Genomic DNA, 16,482 nt, shown 5'->3' on the forward strand with positions numbered 1-16,482 from the left:
TTTTCTTACTCTTGAGTCAAAGCATTTCTCAGGAAGCCTTGAGGCGAGACCTACCTTGTAGGAGTGTCTAACCAAATACAAGTTCAAAAAGAAACATTCAAATCTCTTCATCTTGTGTTAAACACAGACATTATTTCAGGTTTCTATCCAAAAACACATTCAAACAACACACTGAGACGAGTGAACAGGAAGTGCAAAAATACTGACTCATTTCCAGGTTTTTAGGACTCATTCCTGCGGCGCTTTATTAGCACCAAACACAAACCACAGCTGAGGTTGATGGTGAATGTCATTCGTTTTGAAGATATTTAAATCACAAACCAAAGTCTTGGAGAAAAGAAAAACACTAAACTAGCTACAAAGGCCGGGTGAGAACAGCCAGTAGTTGTTGAAAGATTTCACTTAAAACCGCAAATGTTCTCATGTTGGTGCTGGAGGAAAAGTCAGAGGGTTCATCCTCTGGGCACCATGAACCAACCGACAGAAAGATGGGTCACTCGAGTCACTCTAGCGCAGTGGTTCCCAAACTTTTTCTGTCAAGACCCCCTTTGATGATATAGGAACATTGGACGACCCCCCCCCCCCCCCCCCGCAACCCGACCCCAAATTTTTCTTGGTTTTTAATGAATTGCATTATAATGCATGAACTGTATAAAATATTTGTATTTCTTTCTAAAATAAGTACATATCACTTCACAGTTTATTCTTCAGTTTGTTTAACAATTTAGCAAATCCTCCTTTATTTCTTCCGCATCAATATACCTGACATATGCTATTAACAAACTGTCTTTACTGCTGTCCGTTGCCTCATCCATCTGCAGAGCAAAACGACCATCTTTCATCTTTTCAATAAGCTGCTCTTCCATGTCTGCAGAGAGGTCACCGATACGCCTTGAAATAGTGTTGTTTGACAATGGAATAGTTTTCAGTTTATTGGCAGTTGCTTCATCAATAACTGTTGAAACCATGTCAATGGCTGCAGGTAGTATTAACTCCTCCGCTATTGTGTGAGCCTTTTTGCATTGGGCAACTCTGTAGGCTACTTTGTAGGAAGCGAGTTGTGCTTTAACGGGGACAGATGCAGCTTTTTCAAAGTGACTCTGCTGGGCATGACAGTTTTCCAATTGTTTTTGGAAAAACTCAAGGTGCTTGTTAATATGTTCGGGGTGGTGGGTTTTCAGGTGTCTTTTTAATTTAGTGGGCTTCATGCTCTCTGCCGCCAGTATTTTAAGACACAAAACACACTGGGGTCTCTCATCCTGACCGACAATAGTGCTTGTGAAGCCCAGAGACAGATATGCCTCGCTATATTTCCTTGCCTTTACCTTAGTTTGAGGCGTTGTCGAGGTGGTCGCGTCGCCTGTTGCGGCTGTAACAGAAGTTCCATCGGATTTGCGCTTTAGACCAGTCACAAATCTGTCCATCTTTGTACATACTTCCTTCTCTTATCTTTATCTTTCTCTGTCGCTCCGTATCTTTCTCGCTCTGTGTCGCTGTGTGTCTCTCTCTCGTTCGCGCTCCCTCACTCTCTCTCTCCCTCGCTCGTTCGCGCTCTCTCGCTCGGGCGCGCTCGCTCTCGCTCTCGCTGGTTTTGCCACAGTCGGTCTGTGACATGAGCCGCTCTGGTGGCGTGGTTGGAACACAGTGCATGTCACGTCGGTTATTTTATATTGTTTTACCGGTGTATGTGTGCGTCTGTGTGTGTGTGTTGGTGATGAAGCCGCGACCCCCCTGTAGTACCACCGCGCCCCCCCTAGGGGTCGCGACCCCCACTTTGGGAACCACTGCTCTAGCGCGTCTAAAACGTTTACTTTTCCAGTCCAATAATCTCTCTAAACTAATATTTCATAGGCGTGTACGGCGAGCTGTGAAGCCGATGTTGTTCCGCTCCTTCCTTTTGTTTATTTTTCTGTTTCCAATGGCATCACAGAAATATGTGTGTCATACTTGACACTTTGTTCAGTGTTTCTCTAAATGATGCAATGGATGCTTTTGTTCAGAGTTCCTCCATCGCAGTGAAAACCGACCCGACCGGTCGGTGTGGATAACTCACGCCTTATCGAATGGACTTTACGATAAAGTAGAAAGATCTTTCTGTGAACAAGGAGTGGACCCTCCCACACAGTCAGCCATTGAATCAGTCATGGCTGAATTCCATTCAGCTGCTTCAGTCTCCTGGTATTGTGAATGTTGCTGCACTGTCACTGAGATATTTGAATAAAGAGGACAGGAGTCATACTGTTTGTTCATTTTACACCTGTGCTTTTCTCACTGTGACGAGTCAAAATGTCTGCTGGTGGATTTATTTCATCTTGATAGATAGTTGAGGGCTGTTCTTTCTAACTGGGGTCTGATGAAACCTAAAGTTTAATAAATGAGTGAATGAGACTAATATTTAATCTGCTCAAAATAATAAAAATAATGAAGGCAAGACACTACGGCCATAAACTGTCTTCATGCACTTGTCAATTTAGAGATTTTGGTCTATTTATCTTTCAGACTAGAGGAAAGAAAACATTTATTTCACTACTTTGTCTGTTTAGACTAAATTCACTAAAAGTTACCATTACACAATGCCTCATTTGCATATTTAAACATCAGATTACAGAAAACTTGTAATACAATAAATACTCGTCTTAATGTGAGTGATGAAGTGGTTAAGTTTCATGGTGATATCTATGAGTTCATGTGTTCACCTGTAGAGTCTCTAAATGTCTGTAATGTAACTAAACGTCTCTTTAAAGGACGTTTCCTCTGAATGAGTTTGTTCTCAGACTCTGATGATAAATCTCCACTTCAGCAGCTCTTACATTCACCAAACTTCACTCGTTCATTCCTCTCTGTGTGCTGAAGGTTCACACAGAGGGGTTTGTTCACACATCACTCACACACTCATTTATACTACATTTAATAATAAAACATGGAGAACATAGATTTGATTATGACTGTTTTCTGTATTTTCTGATTTATGTCGTGACACCACGATATATCCAAAATGTAAAAACCTTTGACTCTAATATGTCAACAAAATCAAACAAGAATTTGGAACTTGGATTTATCCAATGTTCATATTTATTATCTGGAAATGTCTTAAAAATTACACATTCAATAAAATGCTTCCTTTGCATATTTAAACTTAACATTTCAGAAAACTTGTAATACAAACAATGTGTGTCTCAATCTCAGTCATCAACCGGTTAACTCATTCATTGTTTACAGGCCCTCGTTACTTTTCTATCACCTTACTGCACTAATGAAGGTGGATGTGAATTATTAAAAAATAAGAGTCCTGACTGCTGTCAGTGCAGCGGGAGGGCGTGTCCTCACCTCACCTCACAAGTATTTAAAGGAGGTCTGAACTCGTAGCACGTGAAACACAAAGACGAAGCTCCACAGAAGTTCTTCCTCCAGTCTGCACAGTCTCACTTCTTCTGCCGTTGGAACTGCGTGAGTTTGAACCAGCTGTTTTCACATGTGTCTGTGTCTGTATGCAGCCCGATAGCTCGGCTCTTTGGTTTGTGAGTTTACGTTGTTAAACTTACATCCTGAGCAGAGTGCTCTCAGATGCCCAAATGGTTGATTTATAAGAGAAGGAGAAAGAGTTTGTGTGCTTATGTCAGGATTATGCAAACAATAGTTGTCATTCCATGCATGATTAACAAGACTGTTCTGATCTGTTCCCTGAATGGATTTACATTCTTCTCTCATGTCATGACACATATTATCACTTGTGACTCCCAGCAGCATCTGTAGCAAACCAGGAGGATAAGGTGATATTTGTCAGACGTGAAAGGGACTAAAACATTTGCATTACTTTGCTCAGGGTCAGATTAAAAAAAGTCAGCATTTATGTGTTAAGTTTCCTGAGAAAGCTTTGATTCTGACGCCACGGGTGAAGCGCCCTTTGTTTCCCCCCGTTGTGTTTTCAAAATGAGAGGCCTCCGTGGTCTGGAGGCGACAGGTCATGAGTGTAGCCGAGAGATGCTCACTGCATCATCACCCTCCTCGAGGAAAATATCCAAACTTGGATCAATATCACATCGGAATGTTTTTTTTGTTTTTGTTTTTTTACATCTGCTGCTGACGTCATGGGAGTGAATTCAGGTTCAACTTGACCAGATTTTCTAGATATGTACCAGAGACTAGATACGTTACGTCACACATTGGTTTGTGGACTGACGTTTGGAAGCCTCGAGTTTGGCAATTTGGACGTCGCCATCTTGCCTTTTTGCAACCAAAGAACGGGAGAGACCTGTCAATCACCGTGTAGCCCCGCCCTAAAGCATCCCCTGCTTTATGGTCTGTGTGACTCTAAATGGACCATAATGTACTAAATGAACATCATGCTGTATTGAAGAAGACTTGAAACTAGAGATTGAGACCATAAACTCATGTTTACAATGTTTACTGAGGTAATAAATCAAGAGAGAAGTAGAGTCATTTTCTCATAGACTTCTATACAACCAGAGGAGTCGCCCCCTGATGGAAATTAGAGAGAATGCAGGTTTGCGACACTTCACCCTTGACTTCACTCTTCAGAACTGGAGGTTTACACCTGTTCTGTACATGTAATCAGTCGCACAAACATGGGATGATCCTGGCATGTAAACATGCAGACATGTGCCATCATGGCCCTGAGGGAGCCAGAGAAAAGTCTGCGCTGAGTAGTGAGGATGTCACATGGAGATCTCATAACACAGCAGGATCAGCTGTCAGGCGTCTTCTCATCCACAACTTGTCGCTCTTGGCCCGGTGAGGGTTGCACCTCCTCATCTTACTGCGATAGTTTATACGGCAGTGCAAACGTCTTATAATCTCTGTATTGTGCAGTGATTTTGTTGATCTGTGTGTATCTTTTTTGGGGGGAGGGGGTCTGAGATATCCTGCAAGGCAAGCAGACTGTAATCTCAAACATACGGAGCACAATTCCTCTTCTGCTGCCCTAATATTTTTGGCACTGAGGCAGGTGCTGTGGTGGCTTTTGTTTTCGCATATAAACATTTTTGTGAGGGCCCACCCTGCCGCAAACTTTCACGACATACTGAGGCTTCCCACTTGTAATCATTGTGGGGACGTGCAGATGAAAATGCATTAATGACAAGGTCATTACTTCAACTGCTTTATTGAATGCAACCAGGAGTAAATCTGATGTATTTCATTAACTAGCTGCTGTTACTTTTCCTGTGAGACGAGCTGAAGCTGTCTCCTAATGTGCAGACGGTAGAAGGCAGCATGTTTATCCGGTTGTAGTGGATTTATTTTAGGCTCATAATTTCACTAAGCTGTTATTTAGCCTCCTGTCAGCAATAAATATGACTCACAATCCTGAGCTGCACAAGGCGTTCTCTCACGTACTATTGTCTGTGATTGGTTGTACTCGCTGTCTCAAACTTCATTTGCAATATGAATGTGGAGCGAACTCATGTGAGTCCTGCTGTTGCTTCATCGGATCACATAACATACTAAGTCACTGTTGCCAAGGAATTTAAAGTGCATGTGGGAGATGGTTTTCAGTGGGTTTGTAGCATTTCTTGACAGCTGAAAATCGCAGCCAGAAAGACAATCGGAGTGAGGTGAGCAAAGGAGAGGCCAAATGAAATGTGGGGGGGTAATAGGATGGATTTGTAGCATCCACCCAGCTTAAGTTTTGCACATTACATGTGCTTTTCCTGCTCAGATTCTTCAATGCTCTGAGAAATGGGATTCTAATCTTTGGTGACAAAGCACGGCTTTTTGATCTTTACACAAAATGTGTTTCCCGGCACCGTTGAGAATCAGAGCGCCGTGCTCACCTCCCCAGAAAACCTGCTGGATGCTTTTCACTGACTTAATAAATCAGATTGTAATTCAGCATCAGTGCTCCAGATGAGTCCCGATGGTTTTGCAGAGTGAGAGCAGCCTTCCTGCTTGATGCCATGAGGGACGATTCTCTGAACGTAGAAGATCAACCATTCAAGATAGTTTATGTGATTCATTCTCAATATTAGTGGATGAAATAAATATTTATGAGCTAATATTCATTATTCAGTTCCTCTCTGTTATAAGTTACATCGTCAAAATATCTGCACTGTAGAGTTGGATCTGTGGAGAGGAGGGTTATTAATGTGACACTAAAGATGCCTTGGAGTCACGTGACTTCTGACGGTTATCTGTTGTTGCCGCCGCAATGTTGACTTCAAAATGACACGTGTAATACTAATGCTCTTCATCACCAATGTCACTCATTTCTCAGATAGCAAAGAACAGAAAAGGTATGCAGAGAAAATATCAGCAATCGGTTCTGATCCATCGATATCGTCAGACTGCCTGACTTTTAATTTAATTACATTTAATTTACTCCACTATTTGACCATCCCGTGCCTGTATTGAGGGCCAGTGCCTTTATGATGAGCGCAGTGCCAAGTTTCATCCACAAGATGGAGACAGAGTTCTCACATGGAAGGCTGTTTGCTGCTGGAGGAAAGCTGTGTGCAAATTCTAAGACTGTTGGCATCAGTGTGCTTATTATTTGCTTGATGTTGGAGTTGTGTTTCATTTAGGGAAGAATGTTCATCATGAGCTGTTAGCCGAGCTTCTTCCCGTTATGTGGGTATGCAGGATGACGTATATTGTTTAACACGTCCTTATCTGATGTTTGTTGTGCGAGTGAAGCATTACATGTAATGGGGATTATGTAATCCTATTTCAAAAAACAATTAACTATAATCAGCCTAGATTACATGAATAAAAATGTGCAATCAGATTATAGTTGCCTTGTCAAGGATTACTTACATTTGTCTTACTTACTATAATTATAATATAATAATGATAATTTTAACAATATGTGCTTGTTTTGTGATATTAATTACCAAAAGGATGAAGGACTCAAATCAAAAAATGTCTTCTTGATTCAGCTCAGCTGTACCACGTACGAAAAGCAACGAATTAACGTCAAGATTAGCTCACTGATGTAGTTTTAATCAGTCTTAAAGCGTGAAGACTTGAGTGTTAACTCCTATTTAAGAAGACGACCTTGTGAGCTGTTTTAAAAATGGTGTCCTTCCGGAAAATCAATACATAATCAATGACGAAGCATTTGAATTTCAGCTTTTCTCTCAGGATGCCTGTAGAGACGCGATCAATCAGAGACAGATCTGCAGTGGGTCGGTTTCCATCCGTCACTCTCGAATTAGGGGAAGACAAGGAAGCAGAAAATGAAGAGCCAAAGGAAGGCGATGCTGAGGAAGAAAATGCGTGTCGGCAGTGGCTTCGTAAGGTCTGCCCGTGCTGCTGTCCCAAACCTAACGACGACGACATTACCGACACTTTGGTCACAGGGATCGACGAGCCGGAAAAAGAGGACGGGATAAATGGCGAGGAGCCGGTGACGGACGGGAGCGAGCTTGATGGTAACTGACATCTCGGAGAGCTCACGATTGTGTTATCAAACTAAGTCAATGCCAGCCATGAGATTGGCTTCACCTTCGTATGTATTTGGTTTTGTGTTTTTTTGCCTCAGAAGTCCTCCTGGAAGTCCAATCTATAGACCTGATGAAGAGCAAATCGGGGGAGAATCGCACAGAGCACCACACAAACCTCTACCAAAGTGATGACTTCATTATCCGCAGAGGACAGACTTTCCTGATGTGGATTACCTTGTCTCGCCCCTTCAGCCGCGACACGGACAAACTTCACCTTGAGCTTAAAACAGGTTAGTCGTCCACGGAAACATCGTGGTGCTTGTTGATTGGGAATTTGAACAGTGAAGTTCACCGCTACAGGGCATCCTCATAAGTTTTTAGATTTTGAGCAAGACACTTGACCCCAAAATTGCTCCCATAGAAATGTGATAGAATCTGAATTGTTAGTGGCTTTGGATAAAAGCGTCTGCTAAATGACTAATGACATAGTGTGTGTGTGTGTGTGTGTGTGCGCGCACATGTACCTTGTACATTCTGGATTCCTTCAATTTGTTTTCTATTTTTTCAAACCTATCCCATCAAGATAGGAATGCAGGTGTGGCTCATATTAAGGGAGGGTGAAAAAAGAAACCAGGCGACTAAATTCATGAACTGTGTGGTGAAGAACAGCTTCAAAGTGTTATATTCCTTCACACGTGTGTCCTCTCACCTCCGCAGGGCCGCTGCCAACGGTGTCAAAGAGAACCCATGTGATCATCCCTCTGGTGGAGGAGGTGAAGGACGATCGTTGGGAGGCTGCCGTTGTGAGACAGGATGACAAGAAGATAATGCTGTCGGTGAATTCTCCCCCGACGGCCGTCATCGGCCGATATCAACTCACCGTGGAAACGACTTGTGCAAACGGCCAGGCTGTCTCCACACATGACCCGGCTAATGACATCTACATGTTGTTCAACCCCTGGTGTGAAGGTAAACACTGGATTTAAAAAATAGGACACATATAAGGTTGATATATCTGGTTCATATTCAGGGGGTGGTCAAAATAAAAGAAACACCAGACGATGCAGTCATTTAAGGATGGCCTTCTCATAAAAGCACTACTTCCTGAAGTAGTGCTTTTATGAGAAGGCCATCCTTATCATAATAACACTACTTTAGGAGCAGCGGAAGTCAGACAGTGGCTGGTGGTACCACAGTTTTGCATTCTGCTGCTCTGGTTACCACAGAAACAAGGCGGACTGTGTGAAGACCCGCTCCCTATTTAGATATGAAGGTCTCATTGTAACGAAAACGCAACAATTCTTAGTTTCAGGTGATTATACGCTAATGAAAACATAGTTATGAATATTGTATTCCTTTTCTGCAAATGGATCCCTGAAATGCTACATGCATAAATCATTTAAGAAAAATCCCACAAAAAGAACAATAAATGTTTTGCCATACCCTCTGAAAAACCTAAAAGCATCACTTTTAGGTCTCTTGATAATCTGACTAGCGTTTCATCTCGAAAAGGCCACAACAGTGTTCACCATCATTTCAGAGGAATTGTGAAGGAGGCAGAGGTGCGCTTCAACAAGACTTTTCTCTTTACTTTTGCTTAAACAAAAGTTGCAACAAAATCTTCCCAGAAAAAATGAGGAACAAAATAAAATTTTAACAAATGAGACACTCGATGCAGGAATTGTGTATTGTGAAGTGCAGACATAAAATCTGCACTTCAAAAAAAATTGAAATTTTAAAAGTTATTTCCCATTTTTCAGATGTTATGTTTCTTTCAACAGTGACGATGCACAATTAACCTTTTATATGAAAACAAGAGATGTAATGTACCGAGTTTTTAGCAAATTAATATTTTCCACCCGTAGTCATGGGCAGGTCGGTAAACAAATCATGAGAAAAATAGACATTACAAGAAGATCAGATATTAGAATAGTACAAAACTCAAGCTTTCCACCTCCAATACACACAAGATTAGACATTCAAAGCGTCTCAAATACAGTACTGAGGTTCTCAATAAAAGTATGCAAACACCCACCACAATAGTACAAATGTTTGCTGTGTCAGATGGGAGAAAATGTTCTCACTTGTTCTCCATCAGATGACACAGTGTTCCTGCATTCTGAAGACGAGAGGCGGGAATACGTCCTGAATGACATCGGACGGATCTACTACGGCACGTCCAATCAAATTGGAGTGCGGACGTGGAGCCACGGACAGGTGAGTGGGCTGTTTGATCGCTCAGTGTTTGGTGGACAGACGGAGCAGCAGAAACTGACCGTTTCCTCTGTTCTGGTTTCAGTTTGATGTCGGGATTCTTGCTGCCTGTGTCTTTGTCCTGGAGAAGAGTGGAACTCCTCGGTCTGGGTGGGGAGACCCCATTAATGTGGTGCGAGTCATCTCAGCCATGGTGAGACTATTGTTCCACACCTGATCAGCCGACCTTCGTATTTCTCGAATGTGCTGGTACGCAGTGGAAACTCTGCTCTGTGCCATGTCTAATCAAATCAACACATTCCACACATCGCAGGTGTGGTTCAGCAGGATACCTGTAGCATCCTACATTGAATGATGATTGATTCTTCCTCCTTTTGAGCACCACCGCAAACTGGACATTTAGACAAAAAGGTCTTGGAAATCCTTAAATATGGGCTACTGCCATAATGTCAACACCTATTCGCCATGACGTTTTGTACCGACATTCATTGTCCCCAGAGGAGGAATCCTATAGATCCTGGTGATCCCCTGACTCTTTAACATTTCTTCACGTTTTTTGGTGATTTTTTTTCTCAACAATTTGACTGCCATGATTTGTACCATGAATTTTGTACAAACATTCCCCTAATGATGAATTGTAGTAATCCACCATCATCACATCAACATTTTCTAATTTTTCCAATACATTGATTTGGGACCAAATGCCGGTGAAACTAACAAAATTGTGCACACTAAGATTGTGAACATTACCTGTTCAACATCAGCATGTTAGCATTGTCACTGTGAGCATGCTATAGTATCGTAGTCCAAAGCACACATTTTGTGTACTTATTTCTATATTTTAAACCGTAGCGTAAACCCAATTTCCTCCCCGGGGATCAATTAAGTATTTCTGACTCTGATGTTAGGCAGTTGTCAGCATTTAGCTGTTATTGTGTTCATCATGAGCTGTTAGCTGTTATTAAAGCTGTGCAGCAGGGTTTCTACTTTTCGGGGAACAGAGTTCATAACTCAAAATTTAGAAGTATAATAATCCACATTCTTGATTTATCTAGATCAACTCCCCTGGTGACAGTGGAGTCGTGGAGGGGAACTGGTCAGGAGACTATTCAGGTGGAACCAGCCCAACCGTCTGGAGTGGAAGTGTGGAAATCCTGAAAGAATACATTAAAAACAACGGCAACCCCGTGAAGTACGGCCAGTGCTGGGTCTTTGCTGGTGTATTCACGACAGGTCAGCTGATTGTCTGGCGTTTTGTAACACTATATAATAACCATAATCGATTAAAAGGTCAAATGATGGATCATTTAAGCTAATAGTTTGAAAATCATTCTGTATTTATTAACAAAATATTTAATATAGTATGTGTAATGTGTGAAGCAATAAACTGTTAAAATAACATGAATTCTAAAAATATTAATAATAAACTGCTAATAAATAGTGTACTAATGTTATTGCCTTTAATCTGCTATATTTAATTTATAAAATTATTATTTCATATTACACAAACTAATAATAAAATATAGCATAACTAATAATTCGATTTTAATAATTAAAAACATTATTTAATATCCTTTCATTATTTGTTAACAGTAAAATAACAACCTGTATTGACTAAAATAACATACAATATAGCCTTGTGGTCAAAATGTTAATATTAATTGAATTATTAACTGTAAAATAATATGTATAAGCTATATTGATTAACAGTCAATATACCATTTAACAAAGAGGGTTATAATAAGGTATTTCAGTTTTTCTTTCTTTGACTATTAAATGTCTCACTGACCTCTGACCCCTCATCGCTCTGTTTTCTCTCCAGTTTTACGGTGTTTAGGAGTTCCCTGTCGAACTGTGACCAACTTCAGCTCAGCTCACGACACGGACGTCTCTTTGACAACAGACGTATACCTGGACGAGAACCTGGACCCTATAGACCACCTCAACGCAGACTCCATCTGGTTCGTCCTGACGTCATCATTGTGATGCCGACCTTTTGTTTTTCGCTCTCTGGTTCATTAAGCCTGACCTTGCAGTCTCTCCCTCCCAAAAGGAACTTCCACGTGTGGAACGACTGCTGGATGGCTCGTCCAGACTTGCCTCCAGGCAACGGAGGCTGGCAAGCTGTCGACTCCACTCCTCAGGAGACCAGCCAGGGAAGCTACTGCTGCGGCCCTGCTTCTCTCGCCGCCGTCCGCAGCGGTCAGGTCTTCCTCAAACACGACTGTCCGTTTGTGTTCGCCGAGGTTTGTGGAATATTGAGTTTAACTTTAAATTGGGAGCACCAACACAAAACACACACACACGAACACCTCCCCACGGACATCCAGAGAGGGACACAGCCTCCTTGGTCTGGGGGTGTATCTTCAGCAGCACAATAAAAAATATAATAGGAGCGCTACAGGCAGCAGTTTGTCTCTATGGTCCACTCGCTCCTCCACGACTACACGTTGCTGCTTCTCACTTGGATTTATCAACACACAGCACAGTTAGACACACAGAGATGTCAGTATGTGTCCTTCGCATATCTCAAGAACCGCTGATCCGATCTACTTCACACTTTGGGTGTTTTTCTGGGATGCTTTAGCGAATTGTTGCAAATTGGACATGTGATACATTCAATATTAATTACATTTGCATAAACAACCGATCAGCGCTATGTGTAGCTTCAGGGCTCTGCGGACCTGAGCAGGTCGTTCATATGGATTTACCAACGTTACAACCAAAGTCTCCTTCACTTCCCTGCAGCACATCTGGAACCCCTCTGCTCCTGCACTCTCTCTGCTGAGGAATGGAGAGGGGATGAAGGGGGATCATTTTGATGTCAATGATTTTGGTCATCTGTCTAAAAAGGGGAAAGCCCCGTCCCCCATAAAAGTTGCAAAAAGAGTCCTAACAAGAGAAACTGTTTTTTTCCTCACATATTTTGACCTACGGGAGTGAACAGATGATCTTTCATTGGTTTTGTGTTGACAGATTCGGCGTGTGCTGTGTGCTAATCATGAGCCGTATGGCCTTCATCAAACGATGCGTGGCGTTTCCCATCTGTTCAGGGCTTTGTTTTCTAACTCCCTCTCTCTCTCTCTCTCCCTCTCAGGTAAACAGCGATAAAATCTACTGGCAGAGGAACTTAGATGGGACCTTCAGTCAGATCTACAGTGAGAAAAAATTGATGGGCCGCTTCATCAGCACGAAGGCCGTTGGCACCGATGAACGCAATGATATCACAGACCTTTACAAACACCCTGAAGGTATCGTCACACCAACGGAGATCACATGCACTCAAAAATTAAAAAATGGTGTTCGTACTTTATTGAATTAACTCAACAGTTCTGGTCCTTCTCAGGGTCTGTGCAGGAACGCATTGCAGTGGAGACAGCGTGTAGCTATGGCTCCAAAGCAGAGGCCTACTCCTCTCCCACGGCGGAGGATGTCTCCGTGGAAGTGACCATGGACGGTGAAGGGCCGAAAATGGGGAGAGACGCAGAGCTGACCATCACGTTGCGCAACGACAGCTCAGAGCAACGCAAGCTCCTCCTGCACAGCCAGGTGGATGTCGTATACTACACCGGCGTCCACAAGGCCACCATCAGGAAGGACAAGACGGAACTGGACCTGCAGCCCAACGAAGGTGAGTGGAGCGTCTTCGTCAGGGTGCAGGAAGAAAGTGTTACGCAGGCATCAACAGAGGTTGTTTTTTTTCACGATCACAGATAATTGAAAAAAAAAGAAGTGCAATTTGTGATTCTATTTCCTTTGTGGACACTACTGCAAAACAATAGTGACGAGGAACAATGAGTTTTTCTCACGCTTAAATGAAGAATTCGGAAAAATACGACTCTTTGCTTTCTTGCCAAGATGAGAAGATCGAGTTCACTCTCATTTCTGTCCGTTTAAAGGTAGAACTTGTAACTTTATACAATACTATAAGCTAAAAACAAAAAACCTGCAATGTCATAAAGATGGAAATACTATCTCTGGTCGACAGTAAATTCTTTGAAATGGAGCCTGGAGTACAAAGACTACAAGAACCAGCTGGTCGACCAAGCGGCCCTGATGCTGACGCTCTCAGGCCGGGTCAAAGAAACGCTGCAGGTCCTCGCCACTCAGTTCACTTTCCGCCTCAGGACCCCAGACCTCATCCTGAAGGTGGACCAAACAAATCCTCACAAAAATATTACTGGTAATGAAGATTAAGACATAAATTCTGATCTGATTTGGGTTATTCTTCTTCTTCTTCACAGCCAATCGGGAAGGCAGTGGTAGGAGAAAAAATGGCGGTCGAGATTTCTTTTACTAACCCACTAGCACAGGTGCTGAAAGCGGTGATATTCCACGTGGAAGGACTGGGCCTCCTAACTGCTAAAAAGATTCATTATGGGTGAGTGGCAGGAATATACTTTTCTTTGATATCTCTTTTTTAACTCTATCTGTCTCTTCTGTGATTCACTCTGTCATTTCCTGTCCTGTCCTCAGAGATATTGGAAGTCATGCATCCGTGTCTCTGACTGAGCACCTCGTCCCCTCCCTGCCTGGACCGAGGAAATTACTGGCCTCATTGGACTGCAAGCAGCTCACACAGGTTCACGGGGTGACCGACATCACGGTGGAGGAATAAAGCAACGGCGCTCTGTAGCAATTCATTTGTATGGAAAGTTGGTGCTTAAATAATGACCACAGAGAGAGAGACGGGTAATCATGAAGCATTGAAGAGAAAAGTTGGACAGAAGCTTTTATATGCTCTGAAAACTAGTATTACCTCAAACTCATCACATTTGTCCATCCAGAAGTGTACTTTTGTAAAAACAGGCTCTACATGAAGATCAGGTTTTTTAGGCCTATTTATATGTAGAATATTTATTTTGCTTACTTTGCTATGTGTTGACCATAATAATTGTTATTTAAATATCAAAATACTGCTGCAAATGCTCTTGTATTATTTAAACAGATTTTAAAATGTAGATTGTGACATTAGAGAGCAGTGTGTTTCTGGTGTCACGAATGTTTGGTTTCCGTAGATTCACGGGGGTTAGTTACGGTGTCGCGCCGCCGTCTTGGAGGACTAACGGCAAAACAAATAGAAGATACTCTAAAGATACCAGAAGTCATTTTACAGGATACAGAGCAAATACTGAGCCACCAAAATGTTAAGCTGCGTCTGCTTTGCAGGAAGAACTTGAAGCTGAAATACAAAAATGATCGTCTGTGCTCCGACCATTTCATCGAAGCTGAGTAAGTGTTAAATATCAAAGCTAGTTGGTGAACTCAAGCGTGTAGCTGGCGTTAGGCCTCCTAACTGGTAATGCTGTTGTTCAGCTTGTTTAACTGACAGCGAGTTAACTGAATGAATGTTAGGATACCAACAGAGCTAGCGTTAATATTTAGTCAGGATAACATCACAATATCAATATCAAATTTGAAGATGCTCTCAGTCAAATTCATCTTTTACTTTTCTGTGCGTTTTGTCCATAGAATGTATATAAAAAGTGGACTTGGTCACTTTAAAGTCAATGATGAAATATGTAGTTCGTCATTTTGGCCGTTACTAGCTTGTTTTTTGCACCCAGAAGTGATACAAGAGGGTGGAGCTAAGTGCAACCGAACGCTAAATAAGACATTTTTCAGGCGACCAAAAATGTTACAATGAACTTTGATGAAGTGAAAACGCACTGGGAAAGAGTTAAAGTTCGAAGACAAAAACACGGACAGTCGCCCCCTGATGGACATGAGAGAGAATGCAGGTTTAACATCTGCATTGGCCTCACTTTTAAAAACCTTTGTCTCTTTTTTGCTAGACATAATGCACCCAAAATATGGGGAAGTGGACACAGAGTGTGCCGCCATAACTGTACAGTGTGATTTAAGAAGTGCCCGAGTTTTTACATAATATTATCATGTGTATTAATAACGTATCAATATTTCCTTTTGTGATATCGTTGATACCCGTCTATTTCAACGCCCCTAACTTGAACTGAAGGACGTTCTGATATCGCAGAGACGGGAAGAAAAAAGATCAAAACTGTTGAAACATGAATTGAATGCATGTTTGTTACTTCCACTCCCAATATATCATTTCCTTGAGTCAATGTTTGTATGTTTACTGCGAGGAAGCTCCACTATTTAATATGTATATATTTTATATGAGATATGTAAACTTGTTTGAGAAACGCTTGTTTACTTGTGTTCAGTCTTTCTGCTCGCACAGGTCTTCTGTTTAATCTCTTTTCTTGTTTATCAACAATATGTATGTTTTGATTATGCCTCTTGAGAGGGTACATTTGATTAAAATATTTTGGCAAAGTAAGCTTGACTACTAATTGGCTCCGAATGAGGAGAGATTGATGCCACCTGGGTTAAAGTGGCACTAATTATAGAGATCGTCTGTGATTGGCTGCAGGCAGCAGGTGAGATGCTTGTAAAAGGTCATGGAAGGCATCAATCTGGTTGGTCTATGTTTTGTGTTGGAGGAAGGCCAGTGTGTTTTGTGTACCGGAGGGTTTTCTCTCATTAATAGTCTGCAGAGGACCCAAAGTGATGAACCTGTATGGTTTGTTTCTGCTTTGTGTGTCTGAAGATGTATATTCTTGTAGGAAATCAATGCCTGCATGCTGGTCCATGTTTCCCACTCGCACTACCCACCATGTTAAAGTTCAACATTGTGATAAGGATTAATCAATGAATACGCATGTGTAGTAAATGAGCTCATTTATAATTCAACACAGTTCCATCTTTTGTTTCCATCTCTGCCTCCCTCAAAATTACGCTCCCAAACAACTAAACTGAGTTTTCAATAACGTTTTATATAATGTAATTGTCTTCTGGATTACATTCACGGTTTTAAACGGGTTTAACCTAACTAACCCACTAC

The 16,482-nt window shown here is 41.9% G+C and overlaps 1 protein-coding gene across 1 annotated transcript; it reads left to right on the top strand.

The window, feature by feature from the left end:
- Window positions 1–7,099: 7,099 nt before the first annotated feature.
- LOC142946907 (protein-glutamine gamma-glutamyltransferase K-like) lies at window positions 7,100–14,232 on the top strand. Its single transcript, XM_076088531.1, has 13 exons — window positions 7,100–7,388; window positions 7,499–7,690; window positions 8,118–8,369; window positions 9,499–9,617; window positions 9,700–9,807; window positions 10,670–10,847; window positions 11,437–11,575; window positions 11,668–11,860; window positions 12,712–12,865; window positions 12,961–13,245; window positions 13,603–13,763; window positions 13,859–13,995; window positions 14,091–14,232. Exons 1-13 carry the CDS (start codon window positions 7,100–7,102, stop codon window positions 14,230–14,232), a joined length of 2,349 nt encoding a protein of 782 aa, XP_075944646.1.
- The last annotated feature ends 2,250 nt before the right edge of the window (window positions 14,233–16,482 follow it).

The sequence above is a fragment of the Anarhichas minor genome, unplaced genomic scaffold (genome assembly GCF_050575085.1).
Source record: "Anarhichas minor isolate MPS153535 unplaced genomic scaffold, ASM5057508v1 ptg000010l, whole genome shotgun sequence".
Classification (NCBI taxonomy): Eukaryota; Metazoa; Chordata; class Actinopteri; order Perciformes; family Anarhichadidae; genus Anarhichas; species Anarhichas minor.